Consider the following 14,701-nt stretch of genomic DNA (forward strand, 5'->3'; position numbering starts at 1 on the left):
GTGTTTTCTCGAGCAGTTTTTACCGTTTAACTAAGCAATTTTCGTACCAATTCCCCTTTATAAATCCCCTGCAGCGTCAATTGTGCGTGTGCAGTTGTTGGGTTTGGATCTAGGTGTAGATTTTCGATCCCCTTTGGAGCGCCCCTATTTTGTTGCGAGAGGATGGCGCAGCGGGGGTTTTGGTGGGCAAATTCACATGCTATTTCTTACCTATCTCATTGTGTAGAACACGGGTGGCAGGGGAGAGGCCCTCTATGTTTCCTCTGGGATTTGTCCTGGTTTTTGCGGGGGGAAATAATGCTCCACTTTGTTGGCAATTTTGGGTGGCATGTGTGTCGTCTAGTCGCGGGTCTTGGGTTTTCACGTGGTTTTTCTTCAGATTTTCGCCTCCCCAAAACATGTGTTTCAGCCTGATGTTTTCCCCGTTTTTAGATCCCTCGAGTAGTTTTGCTTTTGTTGTGGAAGGGGCGCAGATTTTTTGGGGCAAATCATGCGCCCATTTGAGTGTTAGAACACAGACGGGTTCTCTGAGTTTTTGAGACATGAGGTATTTGCTTTAGAGATGTTTTTTGTCTAACCTAGATGTTGTTTGCTTCAGGGAATTCCCTCCGAAAACACACACAATTTTTGCAAGATTGTACAGGAGGGCAAGTTTTGCCTGTACATGTTATAGAGTCACATGTATAGGGGAAATAAATGTGTTTTGTTCCAGCTAAGAAACAAATCTTCTTGCCTGTCGCATCATCGGCTCAACAAGTACTGCTCTAATCTAAGGCAACATTTAGTAGTTCATTTCAGAATTTGCTCAAGTGCATGCACAAAATCATATTTGTAGTTCATGTTTGGTAGCCTTGTGGTGTCAAGAAGCTGCTCTGTTTTTTATGCAAGAGCAGCTTTATATAAACACTAGCTTGCAGCCCTCACTTGATTATTAAAGTATAATCACCACACTGTACAGGATACACACAATTTGCATGAAACAATGACTTAAATGAACCAGAAATTATTCGCTCGATATTTGGTTTATTTGCAAAAGATCAGCAATGTAAAATGTCCTGCCAAATGATCACTGCCCTAAAACAGGAGACAACTCCTCATAGGAGACTTACAAAACATATACAGTGATATTGATGCTTTAGAGAAAATGCCTGCCACTTTGCTAAACTTTCTACTCCCACTGATGGGTATTACTTGTCTCAAATTTGTTCAAATACGGATGTATCTATGTGTAAAAAGCGTCTAGATACATGTAATATTTCGACAAGTAATTCCGGCCGGAGGGAGTAGCTGAATTTCAACAGTAACAACAACCTAGTTTTAAACAGCTATGCTGTTACATATCACGGCTTGATGATGAAGTACCTAAATTAATTAACTAGTGTCTGTTACTTTTTACCTGCAGTTTCAGTACCAATGTAAGTACAGACAAAGCTTGTGCTCAAGCACAAAACCAGCCAATTAGAATTAATAACGGGTTGATAGCATGTTGCAGGTTTGGTTTTTGTCTCATCACAGAAATCTGCCTTTTGTAAAGCCCTGTGCTAATCATCGCTAACGTTTTTTCTTTACAATGTATTTTTGTTTTGCAGGGGCACAAGGCAAGAGGTGATTCCCCTGCCTTTTCATTTTTTGACTCAATCCGCGCATGCACTGGGTTTTCAATATGCTCGCTCATGCTATGTCCTATAATTGCCTCATTTTAATATAGGTTAGTTTTGTCCTTATTTTTTACCTTTTATTCATTAGTTGCATATATATATATATGTTTAGATCCACCTATTTAGTCGGGGTTTTTTAACAACCACGTCTGAGCCTAAAGTTGCTTTTTTAACTTAGCCAATGTAGTTTGCTTTTAATTATTAGTCGCTCACACACCGCCTTATAATTGCTTCCTTTCTTTTAATATTAGTGACAACAAGCTAATATAGGTGCATGCCTTAGCAAATATAGTTTTTTTAATGCAACTTTGTGTTTTAGGTTACTTCTTAGGCCCTTTCTTTACTAGTTGCTTATAGGTTACAACTTATGTAATGTAGCTGCTTTTAAGTAGTTCGTCGCTTACATAACGCCTTATAGTTGCTTTTTTTAATATAGGTGGAAACAAGCAATGTTGGTGCATGTCTCGGCTAATATAGTTGCTTTCTTTTTACACCGGTTACATTTTTTTTTCTTTTATCATATAGTTGTTTTTCTGACCCGTCAACCGTGGACTAGAAATATATTAGGGAGTCAATTCTCTGATGTAATTTCTGTATCATTGAGCATTCAGCTTTTGCTTTTTCATTTCTTCTGTTATAATTAGTTGCTTTTTCAACCATTCAACTATCTTTTGAGTAAAAGTTGCATCTCTATCAATTTTTGTTACACCAGATGATATGCGGGCCACCTTCTATAGTTTTAGTTATTGGTTAGTCAGCGTTTTGTTCTCTGTCCATTGAGGAGATGTACCACCTGCTTGTCCTCACTTCCGGGTGTGCTCTTCATACCAGATGTTTTCTTCTCTTTGTTTGCTCCATCTTCTTTGCTCTTCCATACAAAACATAAATATGCAATGGTTATGTCTCTTCCCCCTCTAGTCTTTTTCAGTGTGGTTTTTTATACACAAGTGCATATAGCAGAGGAATAGGTTTGATGTTTATACAGAAATTTAGCTCATATAGATGCTTTTTCTAATAGCATATATAGTTGGTATAGGTGCACATCTCTCTTTTTTCTAACACATGTGCCTATAATGTTGCTTTTTTTTTGTCCCATACTAGTTGTTTTTTCCGCATGTAGTTGCTTGATATATATTCATAGTAGTCGATATAGTTATTTTTTTGTTTTCTAATACATGTGGCCACAACACCCATTTTAGTATTCGCCTTTTCGGATGTTTTTTCTTGCTTTTCCTAATAGCATAATAGTTGCTTGACATAACTGCATAGCAGACGATATAGTTGCTTTCTTCTTTTTTCTAATAAATGTGCCCACAATATAGTTGCTTTTTCCATATATATGTTCTTATAGATGAATAGTAGTCGATTTAGTTGCTTTTTTTGTTTTAAACTCACAAGATCAAGAGGCAAGCTCAGTAGATAAAAGTTGCAAATAAGCAGAGGGAGCCAATCTAGTAGCTAAATGCATTAGTCCCTTAGCAACTTGTGTTCTACGCAAAGCAAATTTTCTGGCCTAAGCAACATGTGTTCTCGTGTTGCCTTATCAAGTTTTTTTTGCCTACCTGTAACATGCCCACTTAATTTTCTTGGCCAGATTTTCAATTCTGGTGTGTTACATGGATTGAAAAACATGCAAAATTCTTTTCGCGCGCGTGTGTGTTGCCTGATCAAGTTAATTGCCTAGCTGCAGCATGCCAACTTCATTTCTTCCTGGCCAGATTTCAATTCTCTTGTGTTCCAGGCATTGGGAACATGGAAAATTCTGTGTGCGTGCACCTTTGGGGAGGGGACGCGATGTGTGTTGCCTGGCTGGCGCGCGTCAGGCAGCTAGGGTGGGGATCTTTTTTCGTCACGTGTTGTGCGGAGACCAGATCTTTCCTTTACTGGATGGGGGCAGCTGGACTTTTCATATATAAGTCGTGCACTCTTACTAGGAGGAAGGTGCACAGCTACTCACTAGTTCCGTCCTCGATAAAATTGAGACGGATTTCTTGGCCCTTAACTTGGTTTTGTGAAGCCGACGAAAGCGCTGAACTGGTCCATGATGACCCACGCACAGATTTGGGTTTGCTCCAGCAAGGCCTTGTTTTCTTGGAAGCCCACTCGAGTTATATGTGGCCGAGCTTTTGGATGCTACTGGTACGTACAGTACAATATTTGACTGGACAGAAAAAAAATGGCCAGGAAAAAAAATCCCAACAGAATTTCTTTATCACAGCTTTTTTTCATATTCACAATTATACGAACATATTTAATACCGTAAAAGCGAAAGAAAACTGTACTAAAACTGACGGAGTAATTGTACCGTTGTAAAGAGGTTAGTTGGGTAGTGAAAGCTCTAGCTATTCATTAAGCATGCAGAAGAAAAATGATGGAGCTGATAAGGATCACATGTGCCGGATTTTATATCGGCAGAAAACCCTAAATGGTCCTTTCGTTCCTAAATGTCCTGAGTCCCGACGTGTTCTAGTTTTGTCCTAAATCGAACTTTTTAGACTTTAACTAAAGCTAAGTTTGGCACTGCTGAACTGTTGTGTGCTGAATTTATTTTATAATTTGCTGTTAAAAAATACACACAAAAGTAAGAAAAAGTTGGTTAGCCAAACAAGAAAATAGTGAAAAGCAAATGAGAAAAACGGGATTACGAGAATCCACCCCAAATGCAGCCTAAGTTTATACGAATATCTATATATTTTCTCATCGTATATTTATGTGGTATACTATATGTACTAGCAAAAGACCCATACGTTGCTACGGAACAACGGAAAATTGTATCAAAATGTCAAATCAAATGTTGATGTGTTTCATGGGCACATATGTATATAACGATTATGATATGTTTATTTTCTAGGTTATAATCTGGTCTCTTTCTCTTTTGCACATGTCTTGTTTTTATATCTCGTGTAAAGAGAAAGTGACACATACTCAACTCTTTTGCTCTCTATCTTCAGGTTATCACTATTCTCACACATACCACACTTGAAAAGTCATGTGTGAGCGTTTTTTAACTTTTTTGCTGAATTCGTGAAGTGATTCTCAATATAATCATGAATAATGAAGAACATGTAGCAATGATAACGTTTATCACTTCCATCCGTCCAAGCCGCTCGACCTTCCATGTGGTGATGATTTAAACAGCAAGCATCGGTATTTCGATCAAGACAGCAAGCAGCAACAGCCATCATATAAAGCAAGCGGCAGTATAAAGCAGCCTTCCTGCTCTCCTATTACTCCTACTCCCTATTTTATTTCTTAAATCACTTCTCCCAATTTTTCTTGCTCTCCCTTTGACTATCCTCTCCATCCACCCTGAGTGCAAACTCCTCTCCCCGTCCTGATTCATCCCGCCACCGAACATTGCGCGGCCGCCCGCTTGTGTGCATCGCCTCTGCTCATAGATTCCCACTGCCCGTCACTCCCACGCGCCGCCTGCTCCCACTTGCTGCCCAGTACGCCTGTGCGCCCTCTCACAGCCTTGTCCGCCCGTTCGCCGCACCGCCCACACATCGCGTCCGGCCACTGGTCGCCGCGCGCCACTGCCCTTCGGGAGGGCCACCGATGGCTCTCGCCGACGCGGTCACTGCTGCCTTGCGCGAGGCCACCGCCATCCCGGCCTCAGGCTCATCACATCGCCTTCCAAGTCCCGCGGGGAGCCACCGGCACACACGAGCCGGTGGAGGCAGCGGTCGGAGCGCGCGACGGAGCCACGGGTCCGCAACCGCCTTCCGCACACGGACGCCGCCGACGTGCACGAGCTGGTGGAGGCGACCATACGCGGTGGCGGGCGCTGGCGAGATCTGGATCAGGTGGGGGTGAGATTCGGAGGAGAGGAGGAGCGAGGAGGGCTCTGTTGTTGTTTTTTTTTTCTTTTTGGGGCAGTACGTGTTTTTTCTGCCCTTGAGGACCACGCCAGTCGGGATTAAAAGGCGCGTGGGGACAGCAGTGGCAGATTCATAATTTCGGTGAAGTGACATCCCGCGACGCCCCGTATCATCACCACCAACTCCAATTTAATATATTGGTATAGATGTTGATATATTTTTGTATAAACTTGATCTAGCTTTAAATTTTTGACTCAGACAAAGGTAGGACTTCTTAGAAACGGAGATACGTATTAGACCACTCTCAAAGGAAAGGTGCTTTTGCGACGTGCCGATCTGGCGACCTCTACCAGGCAATAGATTGACCCGGAGAGAGGCATACATATATATCGATTTGACATAACAATCATGTATTTATTAGCATAATACCACACGTTTGCTATGACTAGAAAGTACTGTATGTTTGAAAAGGATGTTATACTTTATCTTAGAACGCAATATTGTATTCGTTCTAATCCCAGTGGCTCGTAGAAAATCAACAAACAATTCAATCCTAACATGCCGCAAACCGTCGCCACCAATTAATTTAATTAAGTCTTTTATGAGAGTAAAAAAACTGATACAGACGGGATGATATAGACGGGCAAGTGAGAGATCATTTGTTCTATCACAGTAGTACATAATGTGAAAGTTTGACTTTTGTGTGACATTTCAAATCAAGATTTCAAATCAAGGTTGTCAAACAAAGATTTCAAATCAAGGTAGTTGGTACTTGTGTGTGGTTTGGAGGGATGGAGAAATGCGGGACACTCCCTGTATATAGAGAGAGATAAACATAAGATTCTGCATCTTACTACCTATTTCGGTACATAAGGTCTATCTTCAAAATCACAATACTAAGTATTAACCAAGTATAAAGTGTTTGACCAAGCAATAGATCTTATGTATTAAGTATCCCTCACTTTCATCCATTGGCTAGTCAAAAATTTAGTAGAACTTGCATCGGATGGTTTGAGATGAGAGTTGGCGAGAGAAGATAAGGGTCTTGTATATAAAAAAATATATACAGATTTTTGTTAATAGCGCGCCTTGTATACCGAAACGGAAGTGAGTACGTGTACGTGAAATTTTGAAAAGAAAAAAATTTCGTCCATCTTCATGACAAGTCCAGGATTACTGTCTAGATATTGTGCCAATGAGTATGATTTATTAAATACTTTGACCAAAGGATAAACCCAAAAATCACTGCATGCAAACTACCAAAAGAAAGCACGACAAGATCGAATGTATGGAGCTATAGAGGCAGAAATACATAGATCTGTCTTCAAAAGTTCTTACTGATAATTGTGGTCTTCTTATCACATAAGTTATATACTCCCCCGTCACATATTAAATGGTGAAATATTACATGCATGTATTTAGACATATTTAAGTATATAAATACGTCTATTTTTATACAAATTTGAGTCACTTAATATGGGACGGAGGGAGTATTAGTCAAGTAATTCTTGGTCAAAACTTTGTCTCAATGAAACCAAATAAGCCAGCCTGTGTGAATAATGAGGAAGCGATAAAAATCATTAGTAATACTACTTTGAAAACAAATCTAAATTCATACACATAATCGTCACACACATGGAATCAAAGTATTTTAAACATACTGGTGATGAAAGCTACGTCCAAAATATTGTATTAAAAACCTGAAAGCACTTCCAAGTTTTCTTTTTCGTTTTCTTTTCTTTTCTTTGCGCACAAATCATGTATGCCTTCTGACGATAATGCACTGTGATCGTCTCTCTCGGCCTATAAAACCGGCCCCCCATGCGCTCACAACGTCACGGAGCTACAACCAAGCTTCCTGATCAAGTCAAGATATGGCTTACAAGCTTGTCTTCATCAGTAGCTTCGCAGCGGCCATCGCCGTGCTCCAGACCATGCAGCCACGGCCGCCTGCCGCCATGAACGCCGCCACGCTCATCGACCGGCTGCGCTCCTTTCCGGCGCCGGTCTACGCTTATCTGACGGCGGCGATCATCGTCCTAGCATCGGCCATGTCAAAGCTGCTGCGCCGCTGGGACAACGGCCACGTGTACCTGGTGGAGTACGGGTGCTTCCGGCCACAGCCCTGCTACAGGACGCCATTGGCGGTGTGCCGGGAGCACGCGAAGCTGATGCCGTACCTGTTCGACGATGAGAGCGTGGAGTTCATGATGCGGCTGGTCCGGCGGTCGGGGCTGGGGGAGGAGACCTGCGTGCCCGTGGCGTACCACTACATGCCCCCCGACCGGAGCCTGGAGGCGTCCCGGCAGGAGGCCGAGCTCGTCATCTTCTCCGCCATCGACGACGCCTTCGCCAAGACAAGCTTGGAGCCGGCGGACATGGACGTGCTCGTCCTCAACTGCAGCGTCCTGTCCACCACGCCCTCCCTCGCCGACATGGTCATCAACAGGTATATTTGTTGCCCCTCTTCTTTTCGGCTTCCGGGATGGGCTTCTCGGAGAAACTCTTCAAGCTTTCCCGCATGTGAAATTTTGCTAGGTTTCCAAATTAGTTTCGGTTGTCTAGCAAAATATTTAGGACGGCTTTTTCAGAAAACTGTGTAGAGCAGAGAAGCACGTCTTGAAAGCCGAAAAGAAGAGGGTCATTATCAAAGTGTAAAGTAAAATGGAGTATATGACCAAATTACCTGCCTTGGGAAAAAAAAAACCAGGTACAAGCTCCGTCCTGATGTGCGGAGTGTGAACCTCTCCGGGATGGGATGCAGCGCGGCGCTCGTGTCGGTCGGCCTCGTCAGGAACATCCTCAAGATCTCGCCGCCGGGCACAAACGCGCTGATCGTGTCCACGGAGATCCTATCGTCGCAATACTACATCGGCACGGACCGATCGATGCTTCTCCCCAACTGCCTCTTCCGCATGGGCGCGGCCGCCACGATCCTCTCCAACTCCCCGGAGAATGCCCGATTCCGGCTCGGCACCGTGGTGCGCACCGTCACCTCCGCACGGGACACGGACTACCGGTGCGTGTACATGGACGAGGACGACAAGGGCAACACCGCGATCCGCCTTTCCAGACACCTTCCTGCTACCGCCGGGCGCGCGCTGATGGACAACATCGCCTCCTTCGCGCCGCTCGTCCTTCCGATCTCCGAGAAACTCCGCATCGTGTTGTCTAGCCTCGTCAAGCGCGTGGCGGCGGCACTCGTGATGACCAACGGCGGACGCGGCGATGCGAGGCTCCACGACATCCTGGACTTCCACACGGCGTTCGAGCACTTCTGCATCCACGCAGGTGGGCGTAGTGTCATCGACGAGGCCCAGAAATGGCTCGAGCTCTCCGACCATGACGTCGAGGCATCGCGGATGACGCTGCACAGGTTGGGCAACACGTCAAGCAGCTCCGTGTTGTATGAGCTGGCTTACCTAGAGGCCAAGGGGTGGGTGAAGAAGGGTGACCGGGTGTGGATGATCTCCTTCGGCGCTGGGTTCGAGTGCAATAGCGTCGCATGGGAGTGCATCAAGCCGTCCGCCACTCCCACTAACGGGCCCTGGGCCGACTGTATCCACCGTTACCCGGTGCAGATCCCCAGCGTCGTCTAAGAAACCCATGTCTGATGTGAGAGAGTGCTAAAATATATTGCTCCCGCCTCTCTCCATCAGTTCGAACTCTTGAGTGAACAGTCTAGGTGCATACAATTCAATAAGGAGAGCCCCGTGAGAAGTATCAAATGTTTAGAAAAATATTAGCGACTTGGTGGATTCAAAAATATATAGCCCGAAAGAAACTATCGCTATTAACCATGCTTATCAATTGGAAATTTGGAATATTAGCAAATCTATCTTAACCAGCTTGTAATCGACAGGGCCCTGTGTAAAATGTTTTACTAGCAGTAACCTGCTGATACTCATCACACTTGGACACTCCGACCAGATTCAGCAAAACGATACAGTATGTGCTTACTTAGTCCTGTGTTTACACGAACCAGACAACTAATACTCTGCCTGAAGTTAAACTTGAACTACATAAATTTCTCCTCGATCTGCATCAACTGCATGCACAAAACACAAAAGCGTGTGCTGTAAACACCTGAAGAAACGAAACAAACGAAAACTTTTATCAGCTCGCAGTCATAGTGCCCCCCCTCCCCGGCTTCCTCCTATACACTTAATTTTTCAGGTTAGCGTCAGACAGGTCCCTCTCCCGGAGATGAACTGAGCTCCGCAGCCGTTCGTCAGGGAGCTGATCCGACGTCGTCTGGTGCCGCCGCTGGAATGTTGAGATCGGGCAGCACGAAGCCCTCCCGGGCGCCCCGGTGCTCCGCCGCATGCTGGCCAAGCTGCTGCAGCATCGGCTTCCGTTGTCGAGGGCGATCCTCCTCTTCGGAAACGGTCCTCTTTCGCTTGCTCGAGGAGTGCTCCAACCTTGTCTGCAAATTGGTGAAAAGAAGGGAAATGTTAGTACGAGCTTCTCTTGTATGTTCAGCATGGCTATAAACTAGATAGCATTTGAATTCAGCTAGGAAGTAACTAGCCAACCCTGACAGACTGATACAGGTTGGACTCCGTATGTAATTCAGTTATTTTTATTCTTCTTACAGATCCTATCAGGGAAAATTGAGCAATTCATATGTCTGGAAGTTTCATACAAAAACATATCCTACTTCTAAAATCTATAGAAAAGTTCAGTTTATACAAATAAAATGAGTATCAAGTTTGGGTACAGGGTTCAAAGCGGCCACTGATATACTACCCACTACAATTAATCGCCGTGGCACAGTGAGCTAGCTAGCCGGCCAGTCAGCAACTGTACCAGTATGATCAACGCGCTATTATGAATTTAATTCAGCAGCACCGCCCGGAACAGGAGATAGTAGGTCCAGGATGTTTGGCCATTACAGTGGAAGGCCGGCCGGACGCCTTGATCATGCAAATGCCAGAACACAAGAGGTGAAGGAACGTCCAAACAAAACAAGGGCCATGGAGCATTCAGTTGGTCACACAGCACACACAGCACAGTAGGACAGTACGGTACTTGGCAGTACTCCACAGACTTATTACAGGCAATCGAGGTCAGCCGGCCGGCTTCGGCCACTCTGTCCGATCGACAGAACACGCCAGCATCTTGGCTCATAAATTGTGGCAGCGCTGCATCTGCAAGGCAGCATTCAGGGCATTGAAGAAGGGCACGAGATTGCCGTGCCTGGGGATCCGCCGAGCCGGTGTGTTAATTTGTTTGTAGTTATTGCAGGCAGGTTGGAGACTTGGATGTAGGTTGGCAACTTGGCCTGGCTAGCTCCTTCTTTATTGGAAAAAGAAGATTCTGGACAGCGTTCGGCCACCGAGGAAACGAAGCATAGCGTGCGTGCGTGCGTGCACAGTGCAAAGACAACTTTTATTACTCTGCTGTCTGTCCAAGTGTGCATCCATTTGCAGAGAAACAGTAGTGCACCGAACTGGCTGCAGATTCAAGGGAAGCTGGTGTATCCGGAAAGATGGTGGATGGATAACAAGAGCCTTCCATTTTGGAGATAAGAAAGGGCATGTGTTCTCTGTTCAGTTCAGTTCAGAGTTCAGAGATGTTAGTAGACCACACACTGACACACAAGCAAAGTTGCTCCAGCTTAAGAATAACTGTTACTCCTCTGTCCCATATTAAGTTACTTAAATTTGCTCAAATATGAATGTATTTATGCCTAAAAAACATCTAGATACATGTAATAAAAGGCAAGTAATACATGTGGAAAAATTGGGACTACGATCGGCTTAACATGGCAGCTCGCGTCGGCACCAGGTCTTTCTACACTCTCTGCAGTTGGGCCCGGCGTTATGTCTGGCTGGCCATGATAATGCGGCGGCAAAGATATTTCTGGACCCAAATTGTTTTGTTTCTTCGTGAAAAATCTATGTCCTTGCCTTTTAACCGGCTAAAGCTTATCGACTGCGTTCACCGTCCAGATTGATGACGGCAACGGTGGCGGAGAGGGATTTGACCGAGACCGAGGCATGTGTGTGCAAATGAAGCTCACTCAGGGTTCTGAGGCCTCAACTAAAACTAACCGAAAAATACAATTACGGAGTACTAGCATTCGGACGGAGGAAATAATTGGTAGTACGGACCTCTAGCGTGCCGTTCTCCCTGGACAGCGCCGAACAAGCCCTCTGCAGCGACTCCACCTCCTGCACATGTTGTTTCAGACAAAAGTATATGTAAGAAGACGAGATTGGAAAGATTAATACAGTAGTCGTCAGTGAGGGATTTTTCACCTCGCGGAGGCCGTCGTTCTCCGCCGCCAGGGACCGCACCAGCTGCTGCACCTCCGGGAGCCTCTGCATATATGCACGCACCACAGTCAGCCAGTCAAACAGTTAATTAAGCAGAGTTCTTTTTTCTTCTTCTTCCGAATGTTACAATTAACAATTAAGCGGAGTGGATCTCTAGCTCTCTCTCGTTTTCTTTTGACATCGTTCGTCATTGGTCCAGGACAGGACCGACCATTCAGTAGTGGTACACTGGTAGTGGTGAGTGGCGATGACTGACGGGGTGCGTATTTTTTTTTTTGCGTATCTTTTTTTTTTTGCGTATCTTTTCTGTGCAGGCGCGCTTCTGTCCTCTGGATACATACAGATTACAGTACAGTACCACTTTTGTTTGCTCTCTCGGGTCTTCCCTTCCCTTCCAATGGCAGCGCAGCAGCAGTGGTTGCACCGGCCGCTTTGAACAGTATCTCTCTCACTCTCTCACCCACACACGCGTCCTTTTACTTGGCTATCGATCGACTACTGTATATAGTGGTGTCTGACTGTCTGAGATTACGGTTATACAGGTGAGTGTGGGTTAAGTAGTGGAGTACAGTACGTACCATCTTCTTCCGGGAGCGCGGTCCGGGGGCGGCTGGCCGGGGCGGCGGGCGCCGTACTCCGGCGGAGCACACCTGCAGCACAGCGGCAGAATTAAAGAAACGCCATCAGTTCGTTGTTAGCCTGACACGATCGAGCTGCTATACTAGTGCTAGAAACAGAACGTAGGTACGGAATACGAGCCAAACCGCACCATAGCCCTACCAAAATGAATGAAACGAGGAAGAACCGGAATGGGACGCATGTTCTTTACGAGAAAATGAAAAGGCGAAATCGAGCCAAAAAAAAAACAAAGATTAACAATCCGTGTAAGAAAGGCACGACGACGATGACAGAAGACAATTGAGCCAAAACTAAATCCCACCAAGAACCAAACCCCATCGTTGCTCGAAATAACGACTATGGATTAGCCAAAATCACATGAAACGCGTTACGGCTGATTTGGAAATTTTCGAGGCCGGGGCACCTAGCACAACACAACCTGCCCATCGATCTCATCTGCCACCGTATATATCCACACAGAACAAACATGTCTTCTTTCTTCTATTTGAGCATGTGACGTGCACTACACAGACTGTACACGCACACCCGCGTACACAGCTCGATCGACAATGACAGGTGGGGCCAGTAGAACAGAACCAAACCCAAAAGTGCGTCTAGGAGCTGCTTTTTTTTTGAGAGAGAGCAGAGGAGCTGCTGGGGTAGACGTCAGGCCAGGGCCCGCATCGCACGCCGCGACACGTGGCGTGGAGCAGCCAGGCCAAGTGGGCCGCCTTATTGACGTCCGACTACCGGTCGTCCCTCCTTGGCTGGCTGCGCCACGCCAGCCGCCCAATAGGCCGCCACCACCGCACCGCAACAACAAACCGAAAGGAAAAACGAACCGCGAAAGGATAAAAGGGTCCGGCTTTCCTTGCCACCGAGAAGAGAGATCAGTTGTTGGAGTATTCGTGGATTGCCCGTGGCTAGCGACTACTGACTACTGGCCCCTCGGAGAAAGAGTAGCAGAGGAGTCAGTCAACCACGCTAAAGGCACCATTATTACTTTAAACGTTTATTCAGATGCGAAATTAAGAATCCTCAAAACAGTTTCCACTTTTTCTTTTTCCTTCCCACACTGCGAAGCGCACGGTTTGTGCATGCCAGATACACTGCAGTCTCGATCCAGAATTCCAGAGGAGACCGACACCCGCCAGTGCCCTGGCTGATGATCATCGACAGGCTCATAGGCATAGGATTGTTCGTTCTGGAGGCGGAAGATCTGCGTAACTTAGATTCGAACTGGGATATTTGGAATTTAGATAGGAGCAGATGTGAGATGCGAGAAAAGGTAGTTGTTTGAGGTGGGAGGGAGAAAAAGGAAGAAAAGGCCGAGCGAACAAAAAGCGGGTGGTGAGGACAGAGAGAGAGGGGTGGAAAAGCGATGTTTCATCGAGAAGTCATCCGTGCTCTCCCCTTCTGGGTGCTGCTGCAGAGGACTCTGGGTGCTGACACGCTAGGGGCAGTTTGGTCAAAATTGCCATGGACCGGAAAGCAAAGCAAAGCAGAGGCAGGTAGCCAACCACGAGGAAGGAAGGAAGGAGGCAGAGACCAGAGAGAAGAAGAAGAATGAAACCATGAATCGCAGAGGAAGTACAGGGGATGGAGGAGGACGTACCTTGGCCGAAGAAGCCGTGGCGGCGGTGGTGGGCACGGACTGGGGAACCGCCGCCGCCGACGCAGCCGCAGCAGGAGCTGGCGGCGAGCAGAAGACGGCGCCGTCCTCGCCGCCGCTCGTGGAAACGCCGGAGCCGGAGCCGGACGCGGCGCTGTAGTCGAGGGGAGACGCCGGGCTGCCGCGGGCCCTCCTCCTCCCCACCTTAGCCGCGGCGGATCCCGAGCCACGCGACGACCTCGACCGCTTCCCCCTTGTCACCGCCGGCCAGGCCCCCATCTCCTCCTTGGTCGGTCCTACAAGAGCTTCGGCGGTCGGCCCGGTCGTCCATGGCGGGGTCCACCCGGCGAGGTCCCCCGCGCGGAGGGAGCAGATGATGCCCGCCGCCTCCGCCAGCACCGCGAGGCAGGACTCCTCCTCGTTAACTTCCGCCATGGATTCTTCCCACCAGGAAGGGGACAAGGGCTGCAGGTGGAGGAGGAAATTGAAGAGGGTGGGGGGGGGGGGGGGGGCGTGGAGGCGAGCCAACAACGCCTCGGCGTGGCGTCTCGTCCGGGGCCTTTTAAATGGCCAAATAAAGAGAAGCAAGGGAAAAATAAATCTGGCCCCACCACACACACCATCTGCAAGTTACAGCTACACGCCATGCGGGGCGACCCCTACCCGCCACGTCCCTCCTCCCCCACATGAGCCACGACTGGTGGGCCCGCT

The 14,701-nt window shown here is 46.8% G+C and overlaps 2 protein-coding genes across 2 annotated transcripts; one reads left to right on the forward strand and one right to left on the reverse strand.

Moving 5' to 3' along the window:
• Window positions 1-7,294: 7,294 nt before the first annotated feature.
• Window positions 7,295-9,285, forward strand: LOC100835305 (3-ketoacyl-CoA synthase 6). The gene is made up of 2 exons (XM_003563267.4): window positions 7,295-7,928; window positions 8,190-9,285. Exons 1-2 carry the CDS (start codon window positions 7,354-7,356, stop codon window positions 9,076-9,078), a joined length of 1,464 nt encoding a protein of 487 aa, XP_003563315.1. The 5' UTR covers window positions 7,295-7,353; the 3' UTR covers window positions 9,079-9,285.
• A 125-nt stretch (window positions 9,286-9,410) lies between these two features.
• On the reverse strand, window positions 9,411-14,511 carry LOC100837633 (trinucleotide repeat-containing gene 18 protein). Its single transcript, XM_003560309.4, has 5 exons — window positions 13,994-14,511; window positions 12,339-12,410; window positions 11,743-11,805; window positions 11,596-11,655; window positions 9,411-9,905 (listed from the first exon to the last, which is right to left on the reverse strand). Exons 1-5 carry the CDS (start codon window positions 14,423-14,425, stop codon window positions 9,711-9,713), a joined length of 822 nt encoding a protein of 273 aa, XP_003560357.1. The 5' UTR covers window positions 14,426-14,511; the 3' UTR covers window positions 9,411-9,710.
• Between the last annotated feature and the right edge of the window lie 190 nt (window positions 14,512-14,701).

The sequence above is a fragment of the Brachypodium distachyon genome, chromosome 1 (genome assembly GCF_000005505.3).
Source record: "Brachypodium distachyon strain Bd21 chromosome 1, Brachypodium_distachyon_v3.0, whole genome shotgun sequence".
In the NCBI taxonomy this organism is placed as follows: Eukaryota; Viridiplantae; Streptophyta; class Magnoliopsida; order Poales; family Poaceae; genus Brachypodium; species Brachypodium distachyon.